The following is a 27407-nucleotide window of genomic DNA, read 5'->3' on the forward strand; positions in this document are numbered from 1 at the left end:
CTAAGGACCTGGACAGCAGGAACAGGCCTTAGAAACAAGAGAACAGCAAGATCCTGACCTGGAAACTGGTTTCCCTGAAGTCCGACGTCGAGTAGCCTAAGACCTGGAGCCCGAGGTGGAGAAGCGGCGCTGACTGGAAAAGCAGACGTCGTACCCGGAGCCGCCAGAGGTCGAGAGAGGGCGCCGTCAGAGGTCGTGAGGAGTACCAGAGGTCGAGGAGGAAGTCACCCGAGGTCGAGTGAGCGGCGTCATCGGAGGAGTGAAGTCCGCCCTCCGGAGCCGTCGGAGACCGAGGTGAAGTGTAACGGAGGTCGGGAGTGAGGATCGCACTCCGGAGTCGCCGGAACCTGTGAGAATCGTGCCGGAGGTCGGGAGTGGAGGTCGCACTCCGGAGTCGCCGGAAACCTAAGGAGAGGAGCACCGGAGGTCGGGAGTGAGGATCGCACTCCGGAGCCGCCGGAAGTCGACATCGAGGCAAGGCCGGCCGACGTCATCGAATCCGAGGTCGCCATCGGACCAGAGCCGCCCGAAGTCGACATCGAGTAAAGACTGCCCGACGCCATCGAATCGGAGGTCGAGATCGAGCCGAGGCCGCCGACACCGAATCGGAGCCGCCTACCGGCGTCGTCAAGAACTGACATTGTGCCGAGGCCGCCGACATCGAACCGGAACCGCCTCACGGCATCGACACGACTCCAGCGGCGTCGGAGCATCAGAAAAAGGGCAGTAAGTGGAGTAGAGGGCGCCTAAGGCCCTGTGGAGACCTGAGAGACTGCTCTAAGGGGCTAGGGAGGTGCTGGAACCAACCTGACTGTGCCAGGGGTGAGCTGGGACTAATCTAGAGAGGTTGTGTGGAGAGAGAGAGCCAGGTCTCTGGTATTCCCCCCTTGATCTACCTCAGTTTAGGCCTCAGCCTTGTCCAAGCCAGGGAGTAGACACCCTCAAGCCTTCCACATCCCCACAAGCTGTGCCTGGGCCAAATCAGCCCTTAGGAGTTTAAAAGTGATCTGATTCCATGAGTGTCACTGTCAGCTTTTAAGTAGTTATTAGGGGCACTGTATTTATTGTATTTAACCTATTTATTGTTCCACTGTATTTATTGGTCCACAGTATTTATTGATGCACAATATTTATTGGTTTACAGTATTTATTGCCTCAGAATATTTAATCGCCTGTATGTATTGCACTTATATTTATGTCTTCATTATTTATGATCACCCCTATTTATCGAATCATTAAGCCAGTATTTATTTGACCTGCACTATTTGTATATTGTGATTGTTATTTATTTATCCAATCAGCAACTAAGAGAAAAAGCAGATAAAGAAAGATATTTTCATAATTTTTACGGTGTAGAGTCGTTTTTGGAACGGATGCACGCATGGTTATTGTTTGGGTATGTCGTATGCTTAGCACGGAGCCTGATTCCTGACCCATCGAGCCAAGCTACCACAGTGTGTCCGGAAGACCACCACCACCCTTCTAGTGTGGGAGTGGTTTTCCAACAGGTATGTTTGGGCTATAGACTATCCCTTCTTTCTTTTTTTTCTCATCAATTCTTCATGTGTAGCTGTTTAATTGGCTCACTATGTTCACACTAAGGTGTTGGCTTTTGTTGTAAATCTTATCTACTCATTTTTCCCTTCTTTAAGCACACTTGATGTGGAAGCTTTCTATTAATGTCTCTTCCTATACAAATGAACACGGGATCCACCTCTAAATATATATACATTTTGAAGTCACAATTAATTTGAAATTATTCCTTTCCTGCCTTTAGATTGTATTAAAACAATGTATTTAATTCCCCACAGATCACCCCAAGCCTTTTATGGGTTTCAGATTTTCATGCCTTTTTTCTGGTCCTGAGGAAGGTGCTTCTCCACCGAAACGCGCGTAGACCAAGACCATCTGTTATCATTGAGGAGTGGTCCCTGGAGACACATTGTCATCAGATTTAGTCCTTTGATCTGTTTTGCCTCCATCCACCAATTTATTGGACCCCCTCTATGATTGAATTGCTCATTGTTGTTTTTAATAAGTATTAGGATGTATGAAGAATGATTGCAGTAGTGAATGTTATGAGATTGTACTTTGGTTGGTAGCTGTGGGGTTGTTTCATTCAATTAATGATTATTTTGTTTACGATATTGTGCTATGTGAATCTGAGATTTTTGATTAATTATTAATTGTTATTTGAATGTGCATTAATGTGTATTTTTTCAATTGAATTTATTTAAATAATACTAAGGTGCCGATTCCGATCCGCTAAAAAAATTTACCGTCCGACTCGTATCCGTATTTTTTTACGTACGAATCGTACAAGTCCCGTATAAACGGCGAAGTACGATCTGTACGTGAAAAATACATACAAAGGACCTCGGGAAAAGTCTATGAGACGTCGCCGGACAGTTTTACGTACGAGTCATAAAACTGAAGTCCGAGTGCACAAGTCCGATCCGTACCGGCGCCCCAATACACAAGCGTATGGAAAACGTCCCGTACAGAGCGAACTGTGCACGACCCCTACCCCGGGTACACTTGTGCCCGGGGTACGAGTCGTACAGCCCCCCCAGCCTCCCACCCCTCCCGCGTACGTATGTACGGTGCGTACCCCCCACCACCCGTATGTATGCGCCGTACCCCCAGCCCTGTATGTACGCGCCGTACCCCCAGCCCCCCCGTATGTACGCGCCGTACCCCCGGCCCCATATGTAAGCACCGTACACCCAGCCCCCCCGTATGTATGTGCCGTACCCCCAGCCCCGTATGTACGCGCCGTACCACCAGCCCCATATGTACGCGCCGTACCCCCAGCCCCCCCGTATGTACGCATCATACCCCCGGCCCGTATGTACGCGCCGTAACCCCAGCCCCCCGTATATACGCGCCGTACTCCCAGCCCCGTATGTACGGGCCGTACCCCCAGCCCCGTATGTACGCGCCGTACCCCCAGCCCCGTATGTACGCGCCGTACCCCTGGCCCCGTATGTATGCGCTGTACCCCCGGCCCGTATGTACGCGTCGTACCCCCAGCCCCCCGTATGTACGCGCCGTACCCCCGGCCCCGTATGTACGCACCGTACCCCCAGCCCCATATGTACGCGCCGTACCCCCAGCGCTACGCACTGGGTGTACGGCACGTACATACGGGGCCGGGGGTACGGCGCGTACATACGGGGCCGGGGGTACGGCGCGTACATACGGGGCCGGGGGTACGGCGCGTACATACGGGGCCGGGGGCACGGCGAGTACATACGGGGGGGCTAGGGGTACGGCGCATACATACAGGTCCGGGGGTACGGCGCGTACATACGGGGGGCTGGGGGTACGGTCCGTACATATGCAATGTTGGGGTACGCACCGTACATGATGACACGTACGATGTGGGTGATGGCATGTACAGCGCGTACCGGGCCCCCTTTTCCTCGTGCATCGCGGCGTACTTAGCTTTTCCGGTACTTTTTGGCTCCCGTAAAGATATAGCGGTGCGGAGTGCTGTGGGTACGAATCGTACTTGCTGGTCCGTAAAACGCTGCCTGACTCCATGCGGACGTCGCGGACGCGCTGTCCAGGATCGAAATTGTATGTATTTTTTCGCCATACGATGTTTTTTACGATTTGTACGGAAATGGTATTTCTGTACGAATCGTACTTGCTGGTTTGTACGGTGGAATTCCCGGGTACGAGTCGTACGGAGAAAACGCTCCGTACGACCATTTGTACCCGGGTTTTACAGGATCGGAATCGGCACCTAAGTGTTAATATTTGTGCTTTTTTGATAAATCTAAAAAAATGAAAAAGAACACAAAATGAATAATAAACATGAGTTTAAAGTAGCTTTTTGTATCTATTTTGATGTATTTAGTGTCAATGATTATTTGCTGGCAGGATAGAACCTGAATAGGTCTGATTGAAAGCAATATAGGTCTAGATAGAGGTCCCTTGTTGGTTTTCATTTAAGTAGAGGAACCTCAAAGGGTTCCTAGGAGTCCGCAAATTTACCAGGCAGCGGACATCACTTTTACGCTCCACCACCTCAAAAGGCCCAGTCCACTTGTTCTGCACTGCACAAGGTTCCACTGGGACCATGATCCACACTTTCTGGCCAGGATGAAACTCTACCAGAGTGGCATTCTGGTCGTACCAGTGTTTCATCTCCTCTTGGCTTGCTTCCAGGTTCACCTGAGCAAGATTCCTGAAGTGGGCAGTTTGGTTCCTGAAGGCCAGCATGTAGCTAAATACATCCTGGAGAGTTTTCCAGGGAGCTGCCTGCCAGCTGACCTTGACCAAACTAAGAGGTCCTCTCACAGGGTGCCCATACAGAAGCTGCAAGGGACTGAACTCTAGAGACTTCTGTGGTACCTCCCTGTAGGCGAGGAGAAGGCATGGCAAGAGGAATTCCCACTTAAGCCTCATGGGTTCTGTTAGGCCCTTGATCATGCCCTTCAAGGTTTGGTTGAATCTCTCCACCAAGCCGATACCATGTGGGTGGTAAGGAGTGGTAAACTTGTAGGTTACACCACTCTACTTCCACAGGGATATTATATACTTCGATATGAAATTGATTTCACTGTCAAAAACTACCTCTCTGGGGAAACCCACTCAGGAAAAGATCCCCATTAATGTCTGGCCCACCACTGGTGCCGTCATTGTCCTGAGAGGAATTGCTTCTGGGTACCAGGTGGCATGGTTCAACAAGACCAGGAAGTACCTGGTGCCCATGGCTGTCGTTGGATCCATTGGCCCCACAATGTCCAACTAAACCCTTTCAAAAGGGGTTCCAACAACTGGAAAAGGTTGGAGAGGAGCCTTAAACTTCCTCCCATCACTTGCCTGGCAAGTTTGGCAAGACCTGCAATGTCCATCTGACTGCCTTCGCATCTGGGGCCAAAAGAAGTGGGTGACAAGCCTGTCTAAGCTTTTCTCTCGCACCAAATGTTCTGCCAAAGGCACGTCATGAGCCAGACCCAGTAGGAAGGTCCTGAAGCACTGGGTTCCACCAGCACACGGGATGACCCAGTCTCAGCGGCCTTAGGCTCGTGTACAGAAGACCATTCTCCCAGTAGATCCAGTGTGATCCAGACTGATCACCAGCTGCCTAGTTAGCAGCCTGCTGCCGCAAATCCTCCAGAGAAGGGCATTCTTACTGCTCCCTGCAGAATTCTTCCCTGGTGGGACCACCTCCTTGCTGCCAATGGGTCAGCTCAGATAGATCCACCAGTTCAGCTACCTGTTCCCCTGTAGGTACCGGGGCGTCCCCCTCAAGGTCAGCCTCCTCCCGGACTGTGGAAACCCTCAAGGAAGGGTTTCCCACACCCCCCTGCCTTTTCTCTTAGCAGGAACTGTTTCAGGCTCCAGGTCCTTCTGACCACCCTTTCCGATTGCCATAGACCGAGTCGTCACGCATGCCCACTCTAGCAACCAAGCACCTCCAAGTGAAACCTGAGATAAACATCATTCCACAAGGACTAATCCAGGTCATTACCTAGCAGACAATCTACAGGCATAGCAGGGCTCACAACCACCCTCAAGGGACCTGAGACCCCCATTCAAAGGGAACCTGCACCACCCTACACTGGTGCTCTGAGTTGTCCACAGCAACTACTTGGTGGAATGCCCCGGGTACTACTTGCTCTTCAGAGACCAGGTGACACCAGACTGAGGTCACACTGGCTCCAGTATCTCTGACAGCCTCTACCCTTTTCTCATTGATTATTGTCTGAAGAGTAGGATTTTGAATGTGCCAGGAAGTGTGGCGCCTTGCTATGTTTGCGTTTGATATGTTTGCTATAACTGTGACACAGTGCAACCAGGTTTGGGAATCACCCTATAACCCCTAATGTGTGTGGGTGGAGACCAACACAAATTTCAGAAAAATAATGTCCCGGGCACACGTTACAGGATAAACATTATGGTTAGTAAAGTTCTTGCATCTGGAAAGTTTTCAAATACTGTCCACTCAAGTAGTTTAGAATTTCTTCAGTTATTTAATCTTAATCATTAATGGACACAACCAGCCAACACGTGTTTCGTCACAATGGGGAGTATCCTGTGACTTCTTCCGGGCTGTATGGGAAAGCGCGGATGTCTTTGAGAAATCGATCTGCCGGTGATAATTCCGACCTGGCTGGTCTGGTTTCAGTATAAAATGATAAGGAATAGTCCTTAGAAATGTAGAAAAGAAATAGGAAGCTCCGGTGTTCCGGAGATCCCAGGAAGCAATGTTACCGCATTTGGGCTAAAGTCGCACAGGCTCCAGGATATTTAGGGAGGCGTGGAATAAACTCTTGTAAATGCTCCTTGTTAGAATGGGGAACCCCTGGTTGGCACAGGTAGGTACTTGTGACAAGCAGCGGTCCCTTCTTCTATTCAGGGCGAGGGAATTACCCCTTCAGAACAACCCCTGCTCACCCTATAGGTAGTGTGGCGCGAGCAGTCAGGGCTAAACTTCAGGGCGCTAGTCAGTTAAGCATTTATGATAACACACAGTAAATCACAACGATCCCCCACAAACGGACACCAGGCGTAAGTTGTATCAAAAATACGGATGCTTTATATAAAAGATTCTTTGTTACGCAGGCATGTACAAGACCATCAATAACGGTTGCGAAATGGAAGCCACAAGATGATAATTAGGCACTGTTCTTGTCTTTGGTAACTTATTCGATCACGAGCGCTTCACAGGGCTCGGTTGAGTCGGTCCAGTCACGAGGATGCGCAGGGCACCCAGGGTACAGGGATACGGGGAAATCAGAACGTTGCGGACCCCGAGTCCGATAGAGAGTTCACTGTACCTGGGAACGTGCGATGTGCTTGGACGAGACTTCAGGAGAGATGCAGGTTCTGCACCTCGTGGGTCTTCCGGATCAAGAATTCAGCGGGCGGCTCTCGGTAGACAGGTGCGGCCCAGGGCCTCCGACACAGACTGTGCGGGAGGTCACTGCGGAGGGCGGCACGGTCAGACTCAGGCTGGGAGGTGAAGCGGGGCGGCCGGATACGTTACGACGTACGGGCGGCCGTCCGAGGCTGGATTTCACTTCCCCACTAGAAATCCGGCGGGAGGGCGAAAGGGCACCAAGCGCGCTCCAGTAGCAGGCAGGTGACAGGGAAGCGGGACGGCCAGACTCGATGGGTCCAGAGCGACTCAGGTAGAGCGGGGCTCTCGGCGAGTGGAGGCGGCCAGGCTTCTGGGTGTCACGGCCCTAGGAGGGATGCGAAGGTGCGCAGGGCACTCCGGCGGGAGAAAGCACACGGCTCGTATTCTCAGACGAGCGGAGACACGGTGAACCCACTGGTCCTGGGGTTCAGTTCAGGGGGCAAGCTCTTCTTCCAAGCCCTTGGAGATAGTTGAAGAACAAAGTGCAAAAGTCTCTTTCAGTCTTTTTTCCTCTCCTTCCTTAGCAAGGCACCTACTGCAGGCCAGTCCCTCAGGTCAGGGAAAGTTACTCCTCCTTCAGCTTCTTCCAGGTCCTTCTAGTCAGGCAGAGTTCCTTCGTGGTTCAATCTGGATCTGATTTCTTAGGAGCCAGGCTCCTACTTTTATACAGGGATTCTTTTGTTCTTTAGCGCCAGGGGGCCTGGGCCTGGCTCAGTCCAGTTTTGGAGCACTCTGTTGTGGTGACTTGGCTTGTTCCTTTCAGCAGCAGGGCAGAGACATCAGCCGCTCCACAGGGGGCGGCGCCGGCTTTGTGGTGGCAGAGCACAGGTCTATTCAAGAGTCAGGGTGCACTCCTCCCACCCATCCTGGGGTAATCTCCCTACCCACCACCTGGCAGCCAACCTGTCTCCTGGAATCCCCCAGCCCTGCTCCTGTACTGTTGCTAGGCAGAACACACACACACAGCAGAGGCAGACTGAGATGGTTAGGCACGCAAAGGCTAACTTTCTAAAAGTAGCATTTGCAAACCCAGGATATTAAAATAACCTTTACTAAAAGACGTATTTTATTATCCTGAGTTCAGGCATACTAAACATGACTTTCTACCATGCTCTCTGAGTCCACTGGGGTCACAGCGTGTAGCGATCCCAGCAGCCCATTCTGGCCTATGGAGAGCAGGTAGCCTTCAATAGTGAAAAACGAAAATGGCTGTAATTCACTATTAAGACATGCCACACCATCAGGGCATGTCCTACCTTATACCTACAATGCACCCTGCGCTCAGGCCTACCAGAGGGGTGACTAACATGTAGTTAAGGGAAGGTTTAGGGACTGGTAAGTGGGGACACTTGCTCAGTCAGCGCGACGGTACCAGACCGCGCGCAGGGTCTGCCGTGGCAGACCCTAGACACATTTTACCCCGCTGCTTCGGTGGGTGGCACAACCAGTGCTGCAAGCCCACTAGCAGCATTTGGATATACGAGCCCTTGGCACCCCTGGTGCACTCTACTAGGGACTGATAGTAAACCAAATAAACCAAACGTGGAAGTCAATTCACATAATACATTTTACCATAGGGAGCACTTGCACTGTGGCACTGGATGGCAGTGGCACAGCGCCCTGAGCAGCTAACACCAACACAAAAACACATTGAGGCACAGACAAAAATGGAAGGGTGACCCACGCCAATGGTGCCAGGTCTAACACGTGTCCCCTCCAGCTGAAAAGTGGGGAGAACTACCCTACCCCAGGGAGTTCTGCATCACTAAGGCGGAAAAACCTGAACAGACCGTCAGCATTGGCGTGATCTGTGCCAGGGCGATGCTCCACCGTAAAGTCCATACCCTGTAGGGAGATGGACCACCTCAACAGTTTTGGGTTCTCACCCCTCATTTGCATCAACCATCTGAGGGGCCTGTGGTCGGTCTGAACCCGGAAGTGAGACCCAAACAAGTAGGGTCTTAGCTTCTTCAGCGCCCAGACCACAGCAAATGCTTCTCGTTCTATCGCACTCCACCTTTGTTCCCGGGGAAGTAGCCTCCTGCTAATAAAGGCTACGGGTTGGTCAAAGCCCTCCTCAGTGATCTGTGAGAGAACAGCCCCTACACCATGCTCTGATGCATCCGTCTGCACCAGGAACTCTTTGGAGAAGTCAGGAGCCAAGAGCACGGGCGCCGTGCACATGGCAGTTTTCAGGGTGTCGAAGGCTTTCTGACAGGTGTCAGTCCATATCACTTTTCTGGGCTGCTTCTTCGAAGTCAGCTCTGTCAAGGGGGCAACGATGCTGCCATACCCCTTGACAAACCTCCTGTAGTACCCGGTGAGTCCTAAGAAGGCCCTCACCTCCGTCTGGGTCTTTGGGGGCTCCCAAGCCAGGATGGTTTCAACTTTGGGTTGGAGGGGCGCCACCTGGCCGCTCCGGTGTCCCAAGTACACCACTGAACCCTGCCCGATCTGACACTTGCTTGCCTTGATCGTGAGGCCTGCCTTGCGCAGCGCCATCAACACTTCCCAGAGATGTTGCAGGTGTTCTTCCCATGTGCCGCTGAACACTGCGATGTCATCCAGGTAGGCGGCGCTGAACTCGGTCAGCCCAGCCAACACCTGGTTGACCAACCTCTGGAAGGTGGCAGGGGCATTCTTCATCCCAAAGGGCATCACCCGGAACTGGTAATGCCCATCTGGCGTAGAGAATGCGGACCTCTCTTTGGCCCCATCAGTTAAGGCGATCTGCCAGTACCCAGACATTAAGTCAAACGTGCTGAGGTACCGTGCAGCCCCTAACCGATCGATGAGCTCATCAGCTCTGGGGATGGGGTGCGCGTCAGTCTTCGTGACTGAGTTGAGTCCTCGGTAGTCCACACAGAACCGGAGTTCGGGCGTGGCACCCGGCGCTGCAGCCTTTGGGACCAAGACCACTGGGCTGGCCCAAGGACTGCTGGAGGACTCAACCACCCCTAGGGCAAGCATCTTCGAGACCTCCTCTTTGATGCCGGCCCTGACCCTGTCAGTTACCCGGTAGGCCTTGTGCTTCACAGGTAAGCTGTCTCCCGTATCCACATCATGGACGCACCAAGTTGTGATACCAGGAACCAGGGAGAACAGGTCAGGGAACTGCCCCAGCAGCTGGCGACAGTCACCCTGTTGCTCAGGGGTCAGGGTGGGTGAGAGGTTAACTCCATCCACTGACCCGTCTCGCTCTGAGGCTACCAAGAGGTCAGGAAGAGGCTCGGACTCCTCTTCCATCCCGTCATCGGTGGCCAAGAGCATGCCCACTTCGGACCTCTCCAAGTGGGGCTTCAGTCGATTGACATGTAGGACCCTTAAGGGGTTCCTAGGAGACCGCAAGTCCACCAAGTAGGTGACAGAACTCTTGCGCTCCACAATCTCAAAGGGTCCTGTCCACTTGTCCTGGAGTGCACAAGGCTCCACAGGGGCCAGGACCCACACTTTTTGGCCAGGTTGAAGCTCAACCAGAGTGGCATTCTGGTCGTACCACCGCTTCATTTCCTCCTGGCTGGCTTCCAGGTTTGCCTCAGCAAGTTGCCTGAAACGCCTAGTCTGGTTCCGGAAAGCCAGCATGTAACTGTATACATTCTGGGGAGGTTTCCTGGGAGATTGCTCCCAGCCTTCCTTGACCAGACTAAGAGGTCCTCGTACTGGGTGGCCATACAAAAGCTCAAAGGGACTGAACCCTAGAGACTTTTGTGGCACCTCGCGGTACGCAAAGAGAAGGCATGGTAAGAGGACGTCCCACTTACGCCTCATGGGTTCCTCGAGACCCATAATCATGCCCTTCAGGGTTCGGTTGAAGCGCTCAACCAACCCGTTTCCTTGGGGATGGTAAGGTGTGGTGAACTTGTAGGTTACACCACACTCTTGCCAAAGGGATTTCATATATTTCGATATGAAGTTGGTCCCCCTGTCAGACACCACCTCTAGAGGGAATCCTACTCGTGAGAAAATTCCCATCAGTGCTCGTCCCACCACGGGGGCCGTCACTGTCCTCAGAGGGATGGCTTCAGGGTACCGGGTGGCATGGTCCACCAAGACCAGGATAAACCTGTTGCCCATGGCTGTCTTGGGGTCCAGCGGCCCCACAATGTCAATCCCCACCCGCTGGAATGGGGTACTGACCACAGGGAAAGGTTGGAGTGGAGCTCTCAGCTTCCTTCCACTCTTGCCACTTGCCTGGCAAGTCTGGCATGTCCGGCAGTGAGTGTCAGAACTCCTGCGCATTTGGGGCCAATAAAAGTGGGTGACAAGCCTTTCAAAGGTCTTGTCCTGCCCCAAATGTCCTGCTAACGGTACGTCGTGAGCCAGCCCCAGTAGGAAGGCTCTGAACTTCTGGGGTACCACCAGCGCACGGGCTGACCCAGGTTCAGCAACCTTAGGCTCGGAGTATAGGAGGTCGTTCTCCCAGTAGATCAAGTGAGTCCCGGACTGATCACCATTGGCCTGGGCTGCAGCCTGCTGCCGCATACCCTCTAGAGAGGGGCACTCTTTCTGCTCCCTGCAGAATTCCTCCCTGGTGGGGCCTCCTTCTTGCTGCCAATGGGTCAGCTCAGGCAGGTCCCCCAGTTCGGCTATCTGTTCCCCGGTAGGCTCCAGGGCATCCCCCTCAAGGTCTGCTTCCTCCTGGGCCGTGGGAACGTCAGGAGCCGGATTCCCGGGCCTCCCTTGCCCTCTCTCTAAGGCCGGTTCCTGGGCCTCTCCCTCAGGCTCCAGGGTTCCTTCAACACCCCTACTGGCTGCCATCGACCGGGTGGTCACGCACGCCCAATCAGGCAAGCCCACCATCCGCAGGTGAGTTGTCTTCTCCACCTTTTCCCAAGGGGAGCTCTCCAAATCGTTACCTAGGAGACAATCAACAGGCATGGCCTCTCTCACAGCCACTTGCAGAGTACCAGAGACCCCCCCCCACTCAAAGGGAACCTGAGCCATTGGACACTGACTCTCTGTGTTGTCAGCGTTGACAACACGGCAGAATGCGTGCGGGACAACCTGCTCTTGAGACACCAGGTGTTGCTTGACAGCAGTCACACTGGCTCCAGTATCTCTAAGAGCCCCCACCCTCTTGCCATTTATGGTCACCCACTGCCCATACTTTTGAGTATTGGGGGGCAGCTGGGCCTCAGCGACCATCTCACTGTCTCCTAATGAGACTAGGGTCATCTGTACGGGATCCCCCGCCCCTTGGACGTCTATCTCCCTCCCCAAGGCTACACTATTCACCTGCTTGGGGGGGGGAGCACCAGAGGGTGCTGGTTTACCATACAGTGGGCACTTGGGATCCACGGAAATGTGCCCCAGGTTGTTACACTTGTAACATCTGAGGGGCCCTCTTTGAACAGGGTTACCTGTCGGGGCCCCGGTCTGCTTCGGGGGTGGGGGTGGCTGAGAACCTTTCCCTTGGTTCCCTTGGGAATTACTTTGGGGCCCTTTGTAGAACTCCCTCTGTTTACCCTTGTCCCCCCCACTCTTCTGCTGGGGACCCTGAACACCTTTGGCGGGGCCTCCCACGGGACCCTTGTGGACCCTGGTGCTGATCCAGCGGTCCGCCTCCTCGGCAAGCTTCCTCGGGTTGGACAGCTTGCTATCGATCAGGTGTTGGCGTAGCTCAGGAAAACAATTATCCGACAAGTGCTCCCATGCGATTAAATCAAACAGCCCTTGGTAATCATCCACCTTGCTACCCTTCACCCAACCATCCAGCGCTCTGCAAAAAAAGGTCACATATTCTACATAAGTGGTACCAGGTTTCTTGGTGCAATCCCTAAATCTCTGTCTGTACAATTCAGGAGTCAACCCATACCTTGTCATAAGAGCCTCCTTCATGTGTGGATAGGATGTGTGGACATCAGAGGGGAGGTCTAGCAGTGTGTCCCGCCCCTCACTCAGGAACCTTCCCCACAACCCCGCTCCCCAATCCTTCTCAGGGACCCGGTGGGAGGACATGGCTACTTCATAGGCCCTAAACCACTGCCCAATATCATCCTGCTTATAATATTCTTTGACTACATCTTTAGGAATGTGCACCCTTGACTCTGTTAAATTGCTGCCACCAGAGGGTGAGTTGTCTAAACTCCTGGCCTTGAGATCCAACTCCCTCATTTTTACCTCATGCTCCATGGCCAGTTTCTGCCTTTCTCTCTCCATTTGCAGTTTTGCCATCTCCACCTCATGTGCTCGGGCGGCACTCCTGTCGGCCAACTCCTCTGGCGACAGGCCTCTGCTAGGCTCAGAAACACCTTCTGGGGGTATCACCTCCCGGGCATTCTCTGGGAACTTTGATTCGTGCCAGGCTCTCAGCGCCTTTACGTACTGATCCTTAGTGGTTAGTCCGCTTTGTTTAATTCGGTACTTGGAGAGATATCCTTTCAAGATATCATTGTTGCACTTCCGCAGTGCGCCTTCCTCCCAATCGATGTCATCAACTCCAGAGAATACGGAGGACGCTCTGCTCCCACTGACTGAGCTAGGCATGGTTTCGTAAGGTGGAGATTCTTCTTTAGCAACAACTGTCAATCAATCTGTGGCTGCGTTATAGGTCTGCTCTACGTGGTGATCAATAGTTCACTGTATGTAAATCATAAATGCAAATTCGAAATCCCACCGCTGCCACCAATGTTAGAATGGGGAACCCCTGGTTGGCACAGGTAGGTACTTGTGACAAGCAGCGGTCCCTTCTTCTATTCAGGGCGAGGGAATTACCCCTTCAGAACAACCCCTGCTCACCCTATAGGTAGTGTGGCGCGAGCAGTCAGGGCTAAACTTCAGGGCGCTAGTCAGTTAAGCATTTATGATAACACACAGTAAATCACAACGATCCCCCACAAACGGACACCAGGCGTAAGTTGTATCAAAAATACGGATGCTTTATATAAAAGATTCTTTGTTACGCAGGCATGTACAAGACCATCAATAACGGTTGCGAAATGGAAGCCACAAGATGATAATTAGGCACTGTTCTTGTCTTTGGTAACTTATTCGATCACGAGCGCTTCACAGGGCTCGGTTGAGTCGGTCCAGTCACGATGATGCGCAGGGCACCCAGGGTACAGGGATACGGGGAAATCAGAACGTTGCGGACCCCGAGTCCGATAGAGAGTTCACTGTACCTGGGAACGTGCGATGTGCTTGGACGAGACTTCAGGAGAGATGCAGGTTCTGCACCTCGTGGGTCTTCCGGATCAAGAATTCAGCGGGCGGCTCTCGGTAGACAGGTGCGGCCCAGGGCCTCCGACACAGACTGTGCGGGAGGTCACTGCGGAGGGCGGCACGGTCAGACTCAGGCTGGGAGGTGAAGCGGGGCGGCCGGATACGTTACGACGTACGGGCGGCCGTCCGAGGCTGGATTTCACTTCCCCACTAGAAATCCGGCGGGAGGGCGAAAGGGCACCAAGCGCGCTCCAGTAGCAGGCAGGTGACAGGGAAGCGGGACGGCCAGACTCGATGGGTCCAGAGCGACTCAGGTAGAGCGGGGCTCTCGGCGAGTGGAGGCGGCCAGGCTTCTGGGTGTCACGGCCCTAGGAGGGATGCGAAGGTGCGCAGGGCACTCCGGCGGGAGAAAGCACACGGCTCGAATTCTCAGACGAGCGGAGACACGGTGAACCCACTGGTCCTGGGGTTCAGTTCAGGGGGCAAGCTCTTCTTCCAAGCCCTTGGAGATAGTTGAAGAACAAAGTGCAAAAGTCTCTTTCAGTCTTTTTTCCTCTCCTTCCTTAGCAAGGCACCTACTGCAGGCCAGTCCCTCAGGTCAGGGAAAGTTACTCCTCCTTCAGCTTCTTCCAGGTCCTTCTAGTCAGGCAGAGTTCCTTCGTGGTTCAATCTGGATCTGATTTCTTAGGAGCCAGGCTCCTACTTTTATACAGGGATTCTTTTGTTCTTTAGCGCCAGGGGGCCTGGGCCTGGCTCAGTCCAGTTTTGGAGCACTCTGTTGTGGTGACTTGGCTTGTTCCTTTCAGCAGCAGGGCAGAGACATCAGCCGCTCCACAGGGGGCGGCGCCGGCTTTGTGGTGGCAGAGCACAGGTCTATTCAAGAGTCAGGGTGCACTCCTCCCACCCATCCTGGGGTAATCTCCCTACCCACCACCTGGCAGCCAACCTGTCTCCTGGAATCCCCCAGCCCTGCTCCTGTACTGTTGCTAGGCAGAACACACACACACACAGCAGAGGCAGACTGAGATGGTTAGGCACGCAAAGGCTAACTTTCTAAAAGTAGCATTTGCAAACCCAGGATATTAAAATAACCTTTACTAAAAGACGTATTTTATTATCCTGAGTCCAGGCATACTAAACATGACTTTCTACCATGCTCTCTGAGTCCACTGGGGTCACAGCGTGTAGCGATCCCAGCAGCCCATTCTGGCCTATGGAGAGCAGGTAGCCTTCAATAGTGAAAAACGAAAATGGCTGTAATTCACTATTAAGACATGCCACACCATCAGGGCATGTCCTACCTTATACCTACAATGCACCCTGCGCTCAGGCCTACCAGAGGGGTGACTAACATGTAGTTAAGGGAAGGTTTAGGGACTGGTAAGTGGGGACACTTGCTCAGTCAGCGCGACGGTACCAGACCGCGCGCAGGGTCTGCCGTGGCAGACCCTAGACACATTTTACCCCGCTGCTTCGGTGGGTGGCACAACCAGTGCTGCAAGCCCACTAGCAGCATTTGGATATACGAGCCCTTGGCACCCCTGGTGCACTCTACTAGGGACTGATAGTAAACCAAATAAACCAAACGTGGAAGTCAATTCACATAATACATTTTACCATAGGGAGCACTTGTACTGTGGCACTGGATGGCAGTGGCACAGCGCCCTGAGCAGCTAACACCAACACAAAAACACATTGAGGCACAGACAAAAATGGAAGGGTGACCCACGCCAATGGTGCCAGGTCTAACACTCCTCAACAGACAGTTGGGAGACGGTGTCAGACTTACATTTAGCCCGTTGGGTTCTCGGAGCCCTCCTTGACATCGACAGAGGTGATCCCTCAGCCGAACAAACTCCTTGGCCGGGCCCCGGTCTTTGGTGAGGAGTGATGACGAGGCGGTTTCTCAGAAAAGCGTGGCACCAGGATTTCCGTACGGCACTCTTATGATGACTTCAGTCAAAGACGTTGGCAGAAACCAAAGTCCTCAGAGTCGCGATGTTAACCGAGGCACCACAATTAACCGAGGCACCACAAACAAACGGTATGCAGATCCGTGATCGACATTTGTCTATTAAAAGATCCACAGGTTTTAAACCCAGATGACATTGCTTAAAAAAGCACACTGTTCTCTGAACAATACATCAAGATGGGCCTGAAAAATAGCCTCTTAACAACTCTGGATCTGCATTGCAAGTGCAGAAAAGAAGGAACTGACGTCACCTAGTCGGCGAGGGAGTTCTATGGACTCCATCGACGACACATCCGATGGCCGAAGTCAATAAGGAATTGCGTGACTCTCTCTGCCAGTGTGTGGACGTGCTGTGGGAAACAAATTCTAGATCCAGTCTCGCACCTGGGGAGGATTCTAAAGTAAGGAATCTGCAGCTAGATGTCTCTATCAGATATCACAGTTTGTACTTCCCCAAAAAAAGTTCTGTTTAAAAGGCGAATCTTTGCATATTTTTGAGGGTGTTTGCTTTAGGTTTCTTGAGAGCTGTGCATAGATATATTGTTTTCTCACATGATGTTCTACATCCCATGTTATAGTTTGGTTATGTAGTTATATTTTGGAGCTAAAGTATAGTAAAATGTGCTTGCTTTTAATGGATTTCCACTTTGCTTCTAAATGTTTTTGGGAACCTTACATTTAAATATAATTTATAGTTGGAAAGCAGTTTTCTGTAAGCATTTACTGCACATTAAAACTGAGGAGGTTTCGCAGTGGGATAGCACATTCTGCATACCACTATTTGCAGAAGCAAGATAACAGGACTCAATAATGAGTCTACTGTGACGTTATTGCAAGGGCATTAGCTGCAGCTGCAACATTCAAAACCGGGAACAGACAGAACAGGGTTTCACAGCAGTGTTGAATAGCCAGTAATGTGTTTTCTCCCCCGAAGAGCCAACAGGGTTTTGTAAACAGCCTCAATGCTGCATATATTCTTGCAGGGAATGTCTACTATGATTTGTAGGTAAAGGGAAACATTGTGTGTCAGATCCTGATAGTGTTCTTGATGGATACATCTTGGGTCTGCCCCCTTCCAAGCAGAAGTTGGTTTATGAGATGAGTAAGTTGACACGAATATGAAAGCAGCCTTAAATTAGAGGTTAGAGCATTAAAAAAAGAATAGTTATAAAAGCCTTATTCATTTGAACTCAGCCCTTACCTGTGGTAGGATATGCTGCACATGATGCACCCAATTAGAAAGTCCATCAATCATCTCCGGAGCAGAGATACCTTCAAAGTCAGGATTTTCTTCATAGGTGTCTCGGACTGCGCCTTCCTCCTCCTCAGCTTCTTCTTCACCAAACTGAAAGAATCCCAAAGGGCTGACCTGGGTGCCAGCGGAGATTCGGGCAATTTGAGCCCGCAGATAGTTACTTTCATTACCTGGGAAAGGGGGGTAACTCACTATGGGGGCATCAAGCCGACCAGTGAAAAACTTTTTGATTTGCCTGGCCACAGTAATGTGGGTGGGCAATACAAGAGGGAGTCTCACCCAAGGTTTGCCTGGCTCATTGCAAACCAGGTAGGCATACTTGTTGGCCCCGGTCCGGTTTTCTTCCTTGGGGACAACTGGTGGGGGCTTATAAGTGGACTTGGGGGGGCCAGGATCCTGCTCCTCACCCTCCTCATCCACATCCTCTTTGAGGTCACTGGTGTCTGGTTCGGCCTCCTCCACCGCTTCCTCCTGGTCCATTTCATCCTCTCCTTCTCGGAACTCTACCTCAGCCACAATGTAGTTGGCCTCCGTTCCCAAGACTTTTCCCCAGAATCTGCACTTCTGGATGGGTTGAGAGTCAATAAGCTGCTTCAGAGCGAGGAATATATGGTAAGTCTCTTCCTTGCTCAGGCCTACTCCACCTTGCTCGAAGAAGAAAGCTATCTCCATCACGTTTGGGAGGGGAGTCTCCAGCTGTCAGAGAAAGACACTGCGTTAAGAGTGAGTCACCAACATACAGGATTAAATAATTTTTTGACTCCTAAATCAGAAGAAGTAAAAATGTCATACAGATAAATTGCCTTTTTCTGCTCTATAGGAAGCAACATTGTGTGGTTATTGAGAAGGGTTTTAATGATTGGTGGTAAAAAATACATTATCCCAATTGTTTCTTTAAAAAATATTTTGTTCCGTGCTATGAAAAATGCCTAGAGATTACATTTATGCAGAAGGCTGTTTAAAACATTTACAGCTTGTGAAGAATGCCAGAAGCAATTTTTTTTACCTACCTTTTTTCACTGGATTTTAGGTATACATTGTCCTATGTGGATGTTAAAAAAAGGTTTTAAACTTTCTAGAAACTGATAAATGTTTATATGTTATTTTCCTTTTCACCATTGTCCTTACAGCCTTGAGAAAGTCACGGTGGTGACGAAACGCGCATTGGCTGTCTTTCATGTGTTTTTTTAAACAAGGACTGGACCATCATGGAAGAAAGTTCCTAGGATTGAACCAAGCATGATTCATATGTCCTAGCCCATGTATTTTTGTATTAAATATAACACGTTGTCGATATACAAGAAATAAATCATCAATGGAATAGATGATTGCACTTGTAATGTTTCCTGTGTTATGAGGAATCTCTCCTCGTCTATTTGTCTTTGGGTCACACTGACAGATTACTGTCTCTAATAAAATTTGTTTTATTGTGAAAGTCAGGGTGTTCCTTGAAAACATATGACAAGACACTGTTGTTTCTTGTGCTATATACGCCTTAGGTAGTGGGGTGTTTTACCCTGAGTGGCACCAACCTGATTTTCCTCTATGTAATGACTATTTTTCTACTGTTTAAAGTCTACACTTTGAGTAACTTTGAGGTGCGACATTTATTAACACCACTACCTTCTTGTGTTTTTTATCTTTGAAGTAAATCCTGCCATTTTCATCCTGCTACTAACAACTGTGAGTATAGCACCAAAGCATATGATTTGCCAGCAAAGATTTGGTTCATTGTCCTTGGCAACCGGTAAATGTGCTCCCATCCTAAATTCAAGGCCAGATAGCTTGAGACATGCAGTTGTTAACTAACATCTCATGTTCGCTACCTCTAGATTGAGATGTTCGGCGTTGTTTTACAGTGCTTGAACTATGATATGTATATTGTGAGAAATTACATCTTTTCAGTGGTGCTCCCACTTTTGTTGAGATGTTGACTCTGCACTATGAGACAGTCATTCAGTCCATCAGTCATTGGCTGATCCGCCCGTAAGCATAAGAGACAATTGCTGACACCCACTTGGCTTACCTAACTGTTCAGTAAGGTGACAGTAAACTGTTATAGGAAGGCACCAATGGTGTGTACGTTAAATATCACATATGGGCTGCAGTGTAAATTTACACCACATCATGGGCGACTGGAAAAACATAACGTTGGGTTCACTATTGAAGCCTGTCTGGCTGCAGCCTAAACCCTGCAGTAATACACAGCACAGCAAAGTATTTTGACATGTAGAAAAATAGTTTTATACAATTGATGGGTCGCCCTGGACTGGACGCTTAATGTATAAAAGGGGTACATGGTATATCTTAAGAATTGCATGTCCCCACAGCGAATAGCTACAAAATACTCTTATCATTGCATAAGTAAAAGTGTAATTTCTATATGGAGAGGCCTAGTTAGGTTGAAAGTTGATTTTCACAAATCTATAGAACACATAACTGTTTCTGAGAGAAGGAAAGCTAAAAAGGAGTGATCACTGGCAGTTTATCTTAGAATGTGACAGTTGAGAGTGGATCAGAAAAAAATGGCTAAATAAAAGAACAAAGCAAAGAGCTGTTTATTGACATGATTATTTCAGAAGAGGGTGTCAGTGGGAGAAGCCTTGCAACCAGGGACCTATATCAGACATATGTCTCTGCTCCGACTTGGGCCAGAAATCTGCTCCAGCACAGCCAGAGGGCATGGCTCTGGAATATTATAGTGCACGACCAGAATAGAGTCTGGAAGCTCTGAAGACAGAAGCCCGGGCCCTACAATCCTGAACAAAGTTGCTGGGATAGTTTATAGAAAGCCAAATCAGGAACTGCTACAAATGTGGTATAGCAGACAGTGGGTTATCTGTAGGGCCTGACGCATAAAATGTAATCCAATTACCGATTAGTATACAGCATACAAATGAAAGCCCACCATCAACTCAGAACACTGCTGGGCCTGGTGAATACTGAGTAGGGGGAAGATCTTATCTAGAATTGCCTGTGAATAAGACTGAGGTGTACCATGCTCTTCACTTAAACTCGGAAGGTGGAAGTGAATTCCAGGAGTCAGTTGGCTGGCCTCCTGTATTGTCTCTAGGACACAAAATGATGAAGAAGAGACCCACTGGGAGAACTAGCTATCCATTAGGGAGTGGACTACAATAGACCTCTAAACAATACGAAATCCAAGGGATGCACTGAAAATATAAGACTAATGTGTGAAACCTCTTCAATATGAGATGTGCTGTCTTGGTGCATTATCTGTCCTGTAAACACTGTTGAAAACAAGAATTAGCTGATTGCCAAGTCCCAAGACACACATTTAGAAAAAACTGCTCAAAGCCCAGTGCTGGTTAAAGCAAAGTAACAACTTAAGTTCATCCAAAATATAACCATAAATATAGAATGGCTAATCATGAATTGTTATTTATATCAGCATGGTTATTCAAGGTATTTGAATTTTAAAAATCTTATGCATGCTTCACTTCATTATATAACAACGGGTGTGTTTCTCCCCTATGTTCAAATATTAAACAGTTCCCAATACATTTCAGGTCACTAAGACCCTTTTTCAGGAAAATACTAGAACCAAACAAAGAAGAACATGCAATAGAACTAAAATTATACAACACAGTTTTAACAGAAAACTAACACTAATGCACTTTACCAAGTGCATGTTGAGTCCCTGATAAATATCCAATACATAATCAAGAAAAGAACATCTAATAAGTAGGAAATTCCAATCCAAAGTAAAACCATGCAACAGTGATGGACGCAAATAAATTGTGTGCTTTCCCACTGTCAGTATTGATGAACAGTAAACTGTGAGTATTTACAAACAGTGAAATGTGAAGAAATGATAAGAGCCTCCATATGCATTACTGAAAAACCGTAACCAAAGACAGTTTTTTAGTTAAAGGATATGTACCTTCCAAGTGCATGAGGAGACCTTGGAAGGAGAAACCAATGGTGTTCAACATGAGGCGATTGTAAGAAGCTGGCTTTGTATATACTATACCAAAGTAAGGTATAGTGTGCACAGAGTCCAGTGGTTTTCCAAACGTAGGCAGAGGTAAAAGCAGAGAATACCGTACTCTCTTTTTGTGGTAGTGTGGGCGAGCAGTAAGGCTTTATCAGAATGTAGTACTAAGCATTTATTAAACACACTCAGGCAAGAAATGATATCACACACTCAAAGCCTGAAGTCAGACCAATTGTTTGTATCAAAAATATTTCTTTGTTGTATTTTATTTTTACAACCAAGCCAAACTTGGTGCAGGTAGGTTAAATAATACTTTTCTAATATAATACAGTTGATGGTCATTGAATGCAGTTGGTTTTGTTACAGGTAGGTCAAATGTTCAGAAACAATTGAAATTACTTTGCAGTTGCTTTTTGGATTACTTTACAGATTACTTTCCCTACTCAGTGTGATATGCCTAGATATCACACTGGGACATTTCCTGCATAAAAGGTAAGTAAGTCATTTTTTACCAAAACACACTTTCTTATATTTTCATACACTTTTCAACTCCACACAGAACTTTTTTCACAGAAAAGCAGTCAATGCAGTCCTAAGGGAGAAAATCAGGCTATCGGTTTTAAGGTAAGTACTCTGTCTTTATAGTTGAATTTATGGGGTTAGAAAAGGCATCCCTCAGGGTCAAGGATGCACTCAAAGAGCACCCTCAGCGGCACTGGGGCGGCCAGGTGCAGAGTGCTGAGGTACAATGTTATCCAATGGGGGATAGGGGTCACCCGGTTGGCGACTGCTCACAGGCAAGCCGCAGGTTTAAGGGAGCAAAGCTCATAGGGTTAAGCTTTGGGCAAAGGGGGATCTGAGTTAGCACACAAGGTGCACCCACAGTGGCACAAGGGCGGCTGGGTGCAGAGCGCTGATTTGGCATCTGGTGCCATGTTGTTTTAAATGGGAGTTGCCGGTTTTGGATTCTGGCTTCAGGCTCGGTCCGTGAAGTCTTCCGAGAGGAACCAACAATTGGGCAGGAAAGTTGGAGGGCTCGGGGACGTAGGTGCACATCGGGTTCTCAGCTCCAGAGCACAGGGCGGCTGGATGCAAGGGTGCCTTTTGAGGTCGGATTTCACATTACCGGGCGACTCGCGGTTGGGTGGGGCACTCCGTGCAGAGACTGCAGGTGACGTCGTCCTGAAGGGGTCAATCCATGGTGGTCTCAGACTCTGGAGCACCTGGGACCTCGTTGGGACCGGTGGGCCACTCTGACTCAGGCCGTCGGTGACGGGTGCAGTGGTGGTTCCTGGCGTCGGGTTTCTTTGTCTTCAGCAGGCTTGGAGACTTGTTTTGAATATTCATTTGAACAGAGCTGCTGTTAACAGGAGATCCGGTCATTGTGGAAGGCAGTCAGTCCTCCCAGGGGTTCTGAAAGTCGCAAGCTGCAGGACAAGACAACTTTTGGCACAGCATCTCTCGAAACTGCAGACGGGGTTGTGGGGCAGGGGCCAAGTCAGTTCTTCTCTGCAGTCTCCTCTGCTGGGCATCCTCTTTCACTCTTCTTCTTCTTAGGTTGTGGGAATATGCCTTCTTGGTTCAGGGCTGCCCCTAAATACTGAACTTAGGGGGCGTTTTTGGGGTCTTGAGGTCAGTAGCCAATGGGCTACTGACCTTAGGGTGACTACACCCTTGGTTTGCTCGCCCCACATGGGGGAGTGGGCACAGTCCCTAACCTTGATTGGAGTGTGCCTGCCATCCACAAGATGGTGGGCACTGAAGAGTGGGCTTCACCTCTCCTCCCCCACCTGAGGGGTGGGATTGGCAGAGGTGGGCACACCTTTTAGGCTGCTCTAATTTTTCCTGCCTATCTTCCCGTTGAAAGGGGGGTGAGACAGGAAGGGGGCCTGCTCCTGTTAGCAGGAGAGGCTGGAGGTCGCATTACAAAGGCAGCAGGGCATTTGAAGTCCCCCTGCCACATATGGCTCTTAATGCCCTGGGGGAGGTGTGAACACCTCCGCCCAGGAAAGGCTTTGTTTCTGGGCTCAGGGGGCAAAGGATATCACCACAGGGGTCCAGAAACATGTCTTGTGGTGGCAGGCTGGTGTTTAACAGTCAGGGAACCCACTAGTGGCTGGTTTTTTTCAGGGGGCATCTCTAAGATGCCCTCTGAGTGCATTGTATAGTAAACCCCACGCTGGCATCAGTGTGGGTTTATTACACTGAGAAGTTCGATACCAAACTTCCCAGAATTCAGTAAAGCCATTATGGTGCTGTGGAGTTTGTAATGACAAACTCCCAGACCATATACTCTTTATGGTTTTACTGCACTTACAATGTCTAAGAATGGACTTAGACACTCTAGGGGCACAGGGTTCATGCACCTGTACTCCCACCAGTGGCATACTGCACTCAGCTATACCATAGGCAGTGGGTTCCAGGCATGGCACACAGATATGTGTGCCATGTCGACTCTTCACTTTTCTCTACACCAAAACAATCAGCCATGCAATGGCAGTGTGTGTGTGTTAAGGTACAGGACTTCTAAGAGTGGCCCAATGTGTGCTGCAGCCCTCAGCAGCCTTCCTTGGTCACAGTGCCCTTGGTACCCATGGCACCTTTTACAAAGGACTTACATGTGGCCAGAGAGGTGCCAATTGAGGGTACAAAGGTACAGTTTTGGGAAAGAACACAGGCCCTGGGAACCTGATTGGCAGGGACCCAGGGAAATCAAGTCAGAGTGCATCAGAAATCTGGCAAAGAGTGGGGGGGGGGGGGGGGTTACTGCAACAGAAACCCACTTTCCTACAGTGATGTAATCCATAATCTTTACACAGAAAGCGTGTACAAATAACCCAGACGTGAAAGAGACCCAGAAGTGAAAAACATGTGACCACATTAAACAACTGGTGCCATCCTGTTAAGGGTTTAAAGAACAAGTTACTTACCTTCAGTAATGCTTTTTCTGGTGGATACAGTATCTGCGTGTGGATTCCTAACCTTTTGAATTACCCCATTCGCAGCATTCCACAGAAACTTTTCTCCAAAGCCCTCCCACGTCGACGAGGACGTCACAATGGAACGGCCCGGCATACAACTCCACGTTACATCATCGAAGCCATAAGAAGACCTCGTCGGCGTGCTGACATCAGTTCCACCCATTTTTAAGTGCCTTCGAGGCAAACGGGTGAACCGACAATAATTCTACAAGTATACACAGTATAAAAAAAACATGAAAGAAACTGAAAATTCTAAAACATAAAACATAGACATTTCATAGAGACAAGTATCACATCATTTCAATTATTCCATAATAAAACACATGATTCACATGTCAATTAATTTTCGGTATAAACAGGCAGGCAATTGGGAGGCGGGGGGGCTCAGTGAGGAATCCATAGGCAGATACTGTATCCACTAGCCTCCTGCAGTCCCTCAAACTCCTGCATAGGGTCAACAATCTCACCATCTTCAGCCTCTTCTTGCTGCTCCTGATATTCTTCTTCCTCCAGTAGCCTCCGTGCCTCCCTTCTGGATCTCAACATAGGGACCGGAGTCGGCAGCGCCAGACGCAGCGCTGGTGACTTCAAGATCGACGTTGATGGAAGCTCCACAGGAATAGTCGAAGGCGCCGCACGAAGCAGAGTCAGCACCAGACCACAGCCAGACGGCACCTGGGAAGACCCATCCAACAACACTCTTCCCTCCAGGGATTGCACCGGCATCGAGAACCTCAGCGTCGGGAGAGGCCAACTCCCCGGAGCCATTGGCATAAAAGGCATGAAAGGTGCCTATGTGAAGTGAGGTGGCAAACCTCCAAGGGAGTATGAAAGAGGTCCCATGGGGCTAACCAGTGCACCAGCAGGGTTAGCCACTCTGGCAAAAATGTTGTACATCACATTCAGGAAATGCAACAGATCAGTGCCTGGAGTTGGAACGGCTGGATATGCTGGAACCTGTACCACCGGTTCAGAGACCGCTCGAGGAGGCAGTCTAATTGGCTCTGGTTGCAGCGCCGAAGACACTGGAGCCGGGGGTGGAGTGGTCGGAGGCAAAGGCATCGCTTCTCTGGGCGCCGGTGAGAATCTCGGAGATGGAGACTGGATCGGAATCACCTGAGGCGAAGGAGAGACTTCATCCTTGCTGTGACATCAGAGTATCAGTGACCTCAACTTCAGTGTTTCATCCTTCGACACATGACATCTGAAGACGACTTCGAGGTATGTGGAGTCGGCAACTTGGACTTTGCTCTGGGCCTCCTCCGTCCCCTTTTCTGCTTAACGCCTTGACCATAAACAGCTTGGCCTCCCTCTCTTTCAAGGCCTTTGGATTCATGTACCTGCATGACGAACACCCCTCGACGTCGTGATCCGACGAGAGATACCATAAACAATCCTCATGGGGGTCAGTAATTGTCATATGACCCCCACATTCCCTGCAAGGTTTAAAACCGTACTTCTTGTGGGTGGCCATGATATTGCTACAATCACAGGAAGAGCCTGCAACAAAGAAACTCCAGAAATGGAGGGCCCTGAAAAAAAATATTACGCGTCGATAATGCGGAAAAAAGGGAACTGACATTAGCTCACCGACGAGGTCTTCTTATGGCTCCTATGACATCATGCGGAGTTGTGTGTCCTCATCGACGTGGGAGTGCTATGGAGAAGAGTTTCCATGGAATGCTGCATATGAGATAATTCAAAAGGTGAGGAATCCACAGGCAGATGTATCCATCAGAAACAGACAGAATGGGTTCCCCAACCATCTGTGGGATGTGCAACTAATTAGTGGGGCAGGAAACATGAGATAGATACTGGGCTCCATAGGTGCTGGGATTAACTTCTGTACAACACCATTCCCAAAGGTAAACCCCACTCCCCATGCTTGAGTGAAGTCAAACCAATACAAATACAATGTGGTATGTGATTACTTACCAAAAATACAACCAAAAAATACGAGATATAAGTTTACCGAGAAAAAATGTTTAACCTTGAACGCATTTACCGACCAAAATGCTCTTAGAAATGTACCAATACAAACAATGTCTCCTAAAGAAATAAGACATCAAGTCAAGTCAAAAAGCTTTATTTCGATAAAAGAATTATCATAAAAGCATGTACATACAAACATATAAAAACAAACAGATAATTCATCAAGAGAGCAATATTTACAGGTAATCGCAATATTTGTGAAAATGCTCCTAATCTTGGTAGCTTAGTGATTAGTTATATAAATTCATTATAAAAATGTTAAAACCAGTTTAAAAACTTAAAAAGAGGATGAAAGTGTTATAGACAAAAATCAACTACTAGGGCTAATGAGTTTACTTCTAATAATCCAAGACCAGCCCAGAAATTTGGCCACGGCACAGACTAGCACCAAGCTTGTGTCAGATTGTAGAATACGTAAAGCAGCACGATAGTTTGTAGTGCCCAGGAGGCGGCAAGCTGGGCCTAACCATTTCCTTCTTGGATTACAGTACGCTGGGCATTCGAACATGATATGGGCAATGCTTTCGACCTTCTCCACACAAATCAGACAAGTATCAGGTGTCTGGTGGGGAGGCTTCCATTTACTAGTGAACTCTCGGGTTGGAAGAATCTCTAGTCTGAACTGGAGATACAAAGATCTATCCCTTGGTTTTTGTACAAACTCGAGATAAGGCTCGAAGCAAATAGACTGCTTGTGAATGTAAAAAGCTTCAGTCAACCTGCCCGCATTAGGGTTGCTAAGATCCTCACTATCGATCCAAGCCCAATATGCTCTTTTGAGGTCCACCTTGCTCACGGGGGCTCCATGTTCCCAGGCATCGTTAAGATCAAGTTGCTTTAAAGATTTTTTGATGTTACGGAGCCAGCTTATTTTCTGGGAGCCTGGGATATTCATAATTTCTCTCAGGCCCTCAGAATATTTTTCTAGCTCCGGGGTGCGCCAAAGACGGGCCCAGAATAGCAAAGGACGCAGCCTAGAAATATCTTTGATCGAACGCCTTCCCAGATCACTAAAAAGTGGTTTCAGAGGGGTTCCCCTAGGCATTGAGAGTAAATCTCTCATGAATTTGTTCTCGGACAAGATGATATCTTCAAGATTGTCAAAACCCCATAGTTCGGCACCATATAGGGCCGAACCAACTGCTTTGGCCTGGTAGATCACTAAAGCGGGAGTGACTGGCTTACTCTTGGAAGATCGATGTTCTTTAGCA

The 27407-nt window shown here is 49.4% G+C and overlaps 1 protein-coding gene across 1 annotated transcript in view; it reads right to left on the reverse strand.

Annotated features, from left to right (window-relative positions):
- Positions 1–27407, reverse strand: part of LOC146798345 (radial spoke head protein 6 homolog A-like) — a 199591-nt gene that overhangs the window by 156062 nt on the left and 16122 nt on the right. Inside the window, exon 3 of the mRNA XM_085625608.1 lies at positions 17212–17961. Coding sequence (XP_085481734.1) covers positions 17212–17961 — 750 coding nt within the window. The remainder of the gene's footprint in view (positions 1–17211; positions 17962–27407) is intronic.

The sequence above is a fragment of the Triturus cristatus genome, chromosome 9 (assembly GCF_964204655.1).
Source record: "Triturus cristatus chromosome 9, aTriCri1.1, whole genome shotgun sequence".
Classification (NCBI taxonomy): Eukaryota; Metazoa; Chordata; class Amphibia; order Caudata; family Salamandridae; genus Triturus; species Triturus cristatus.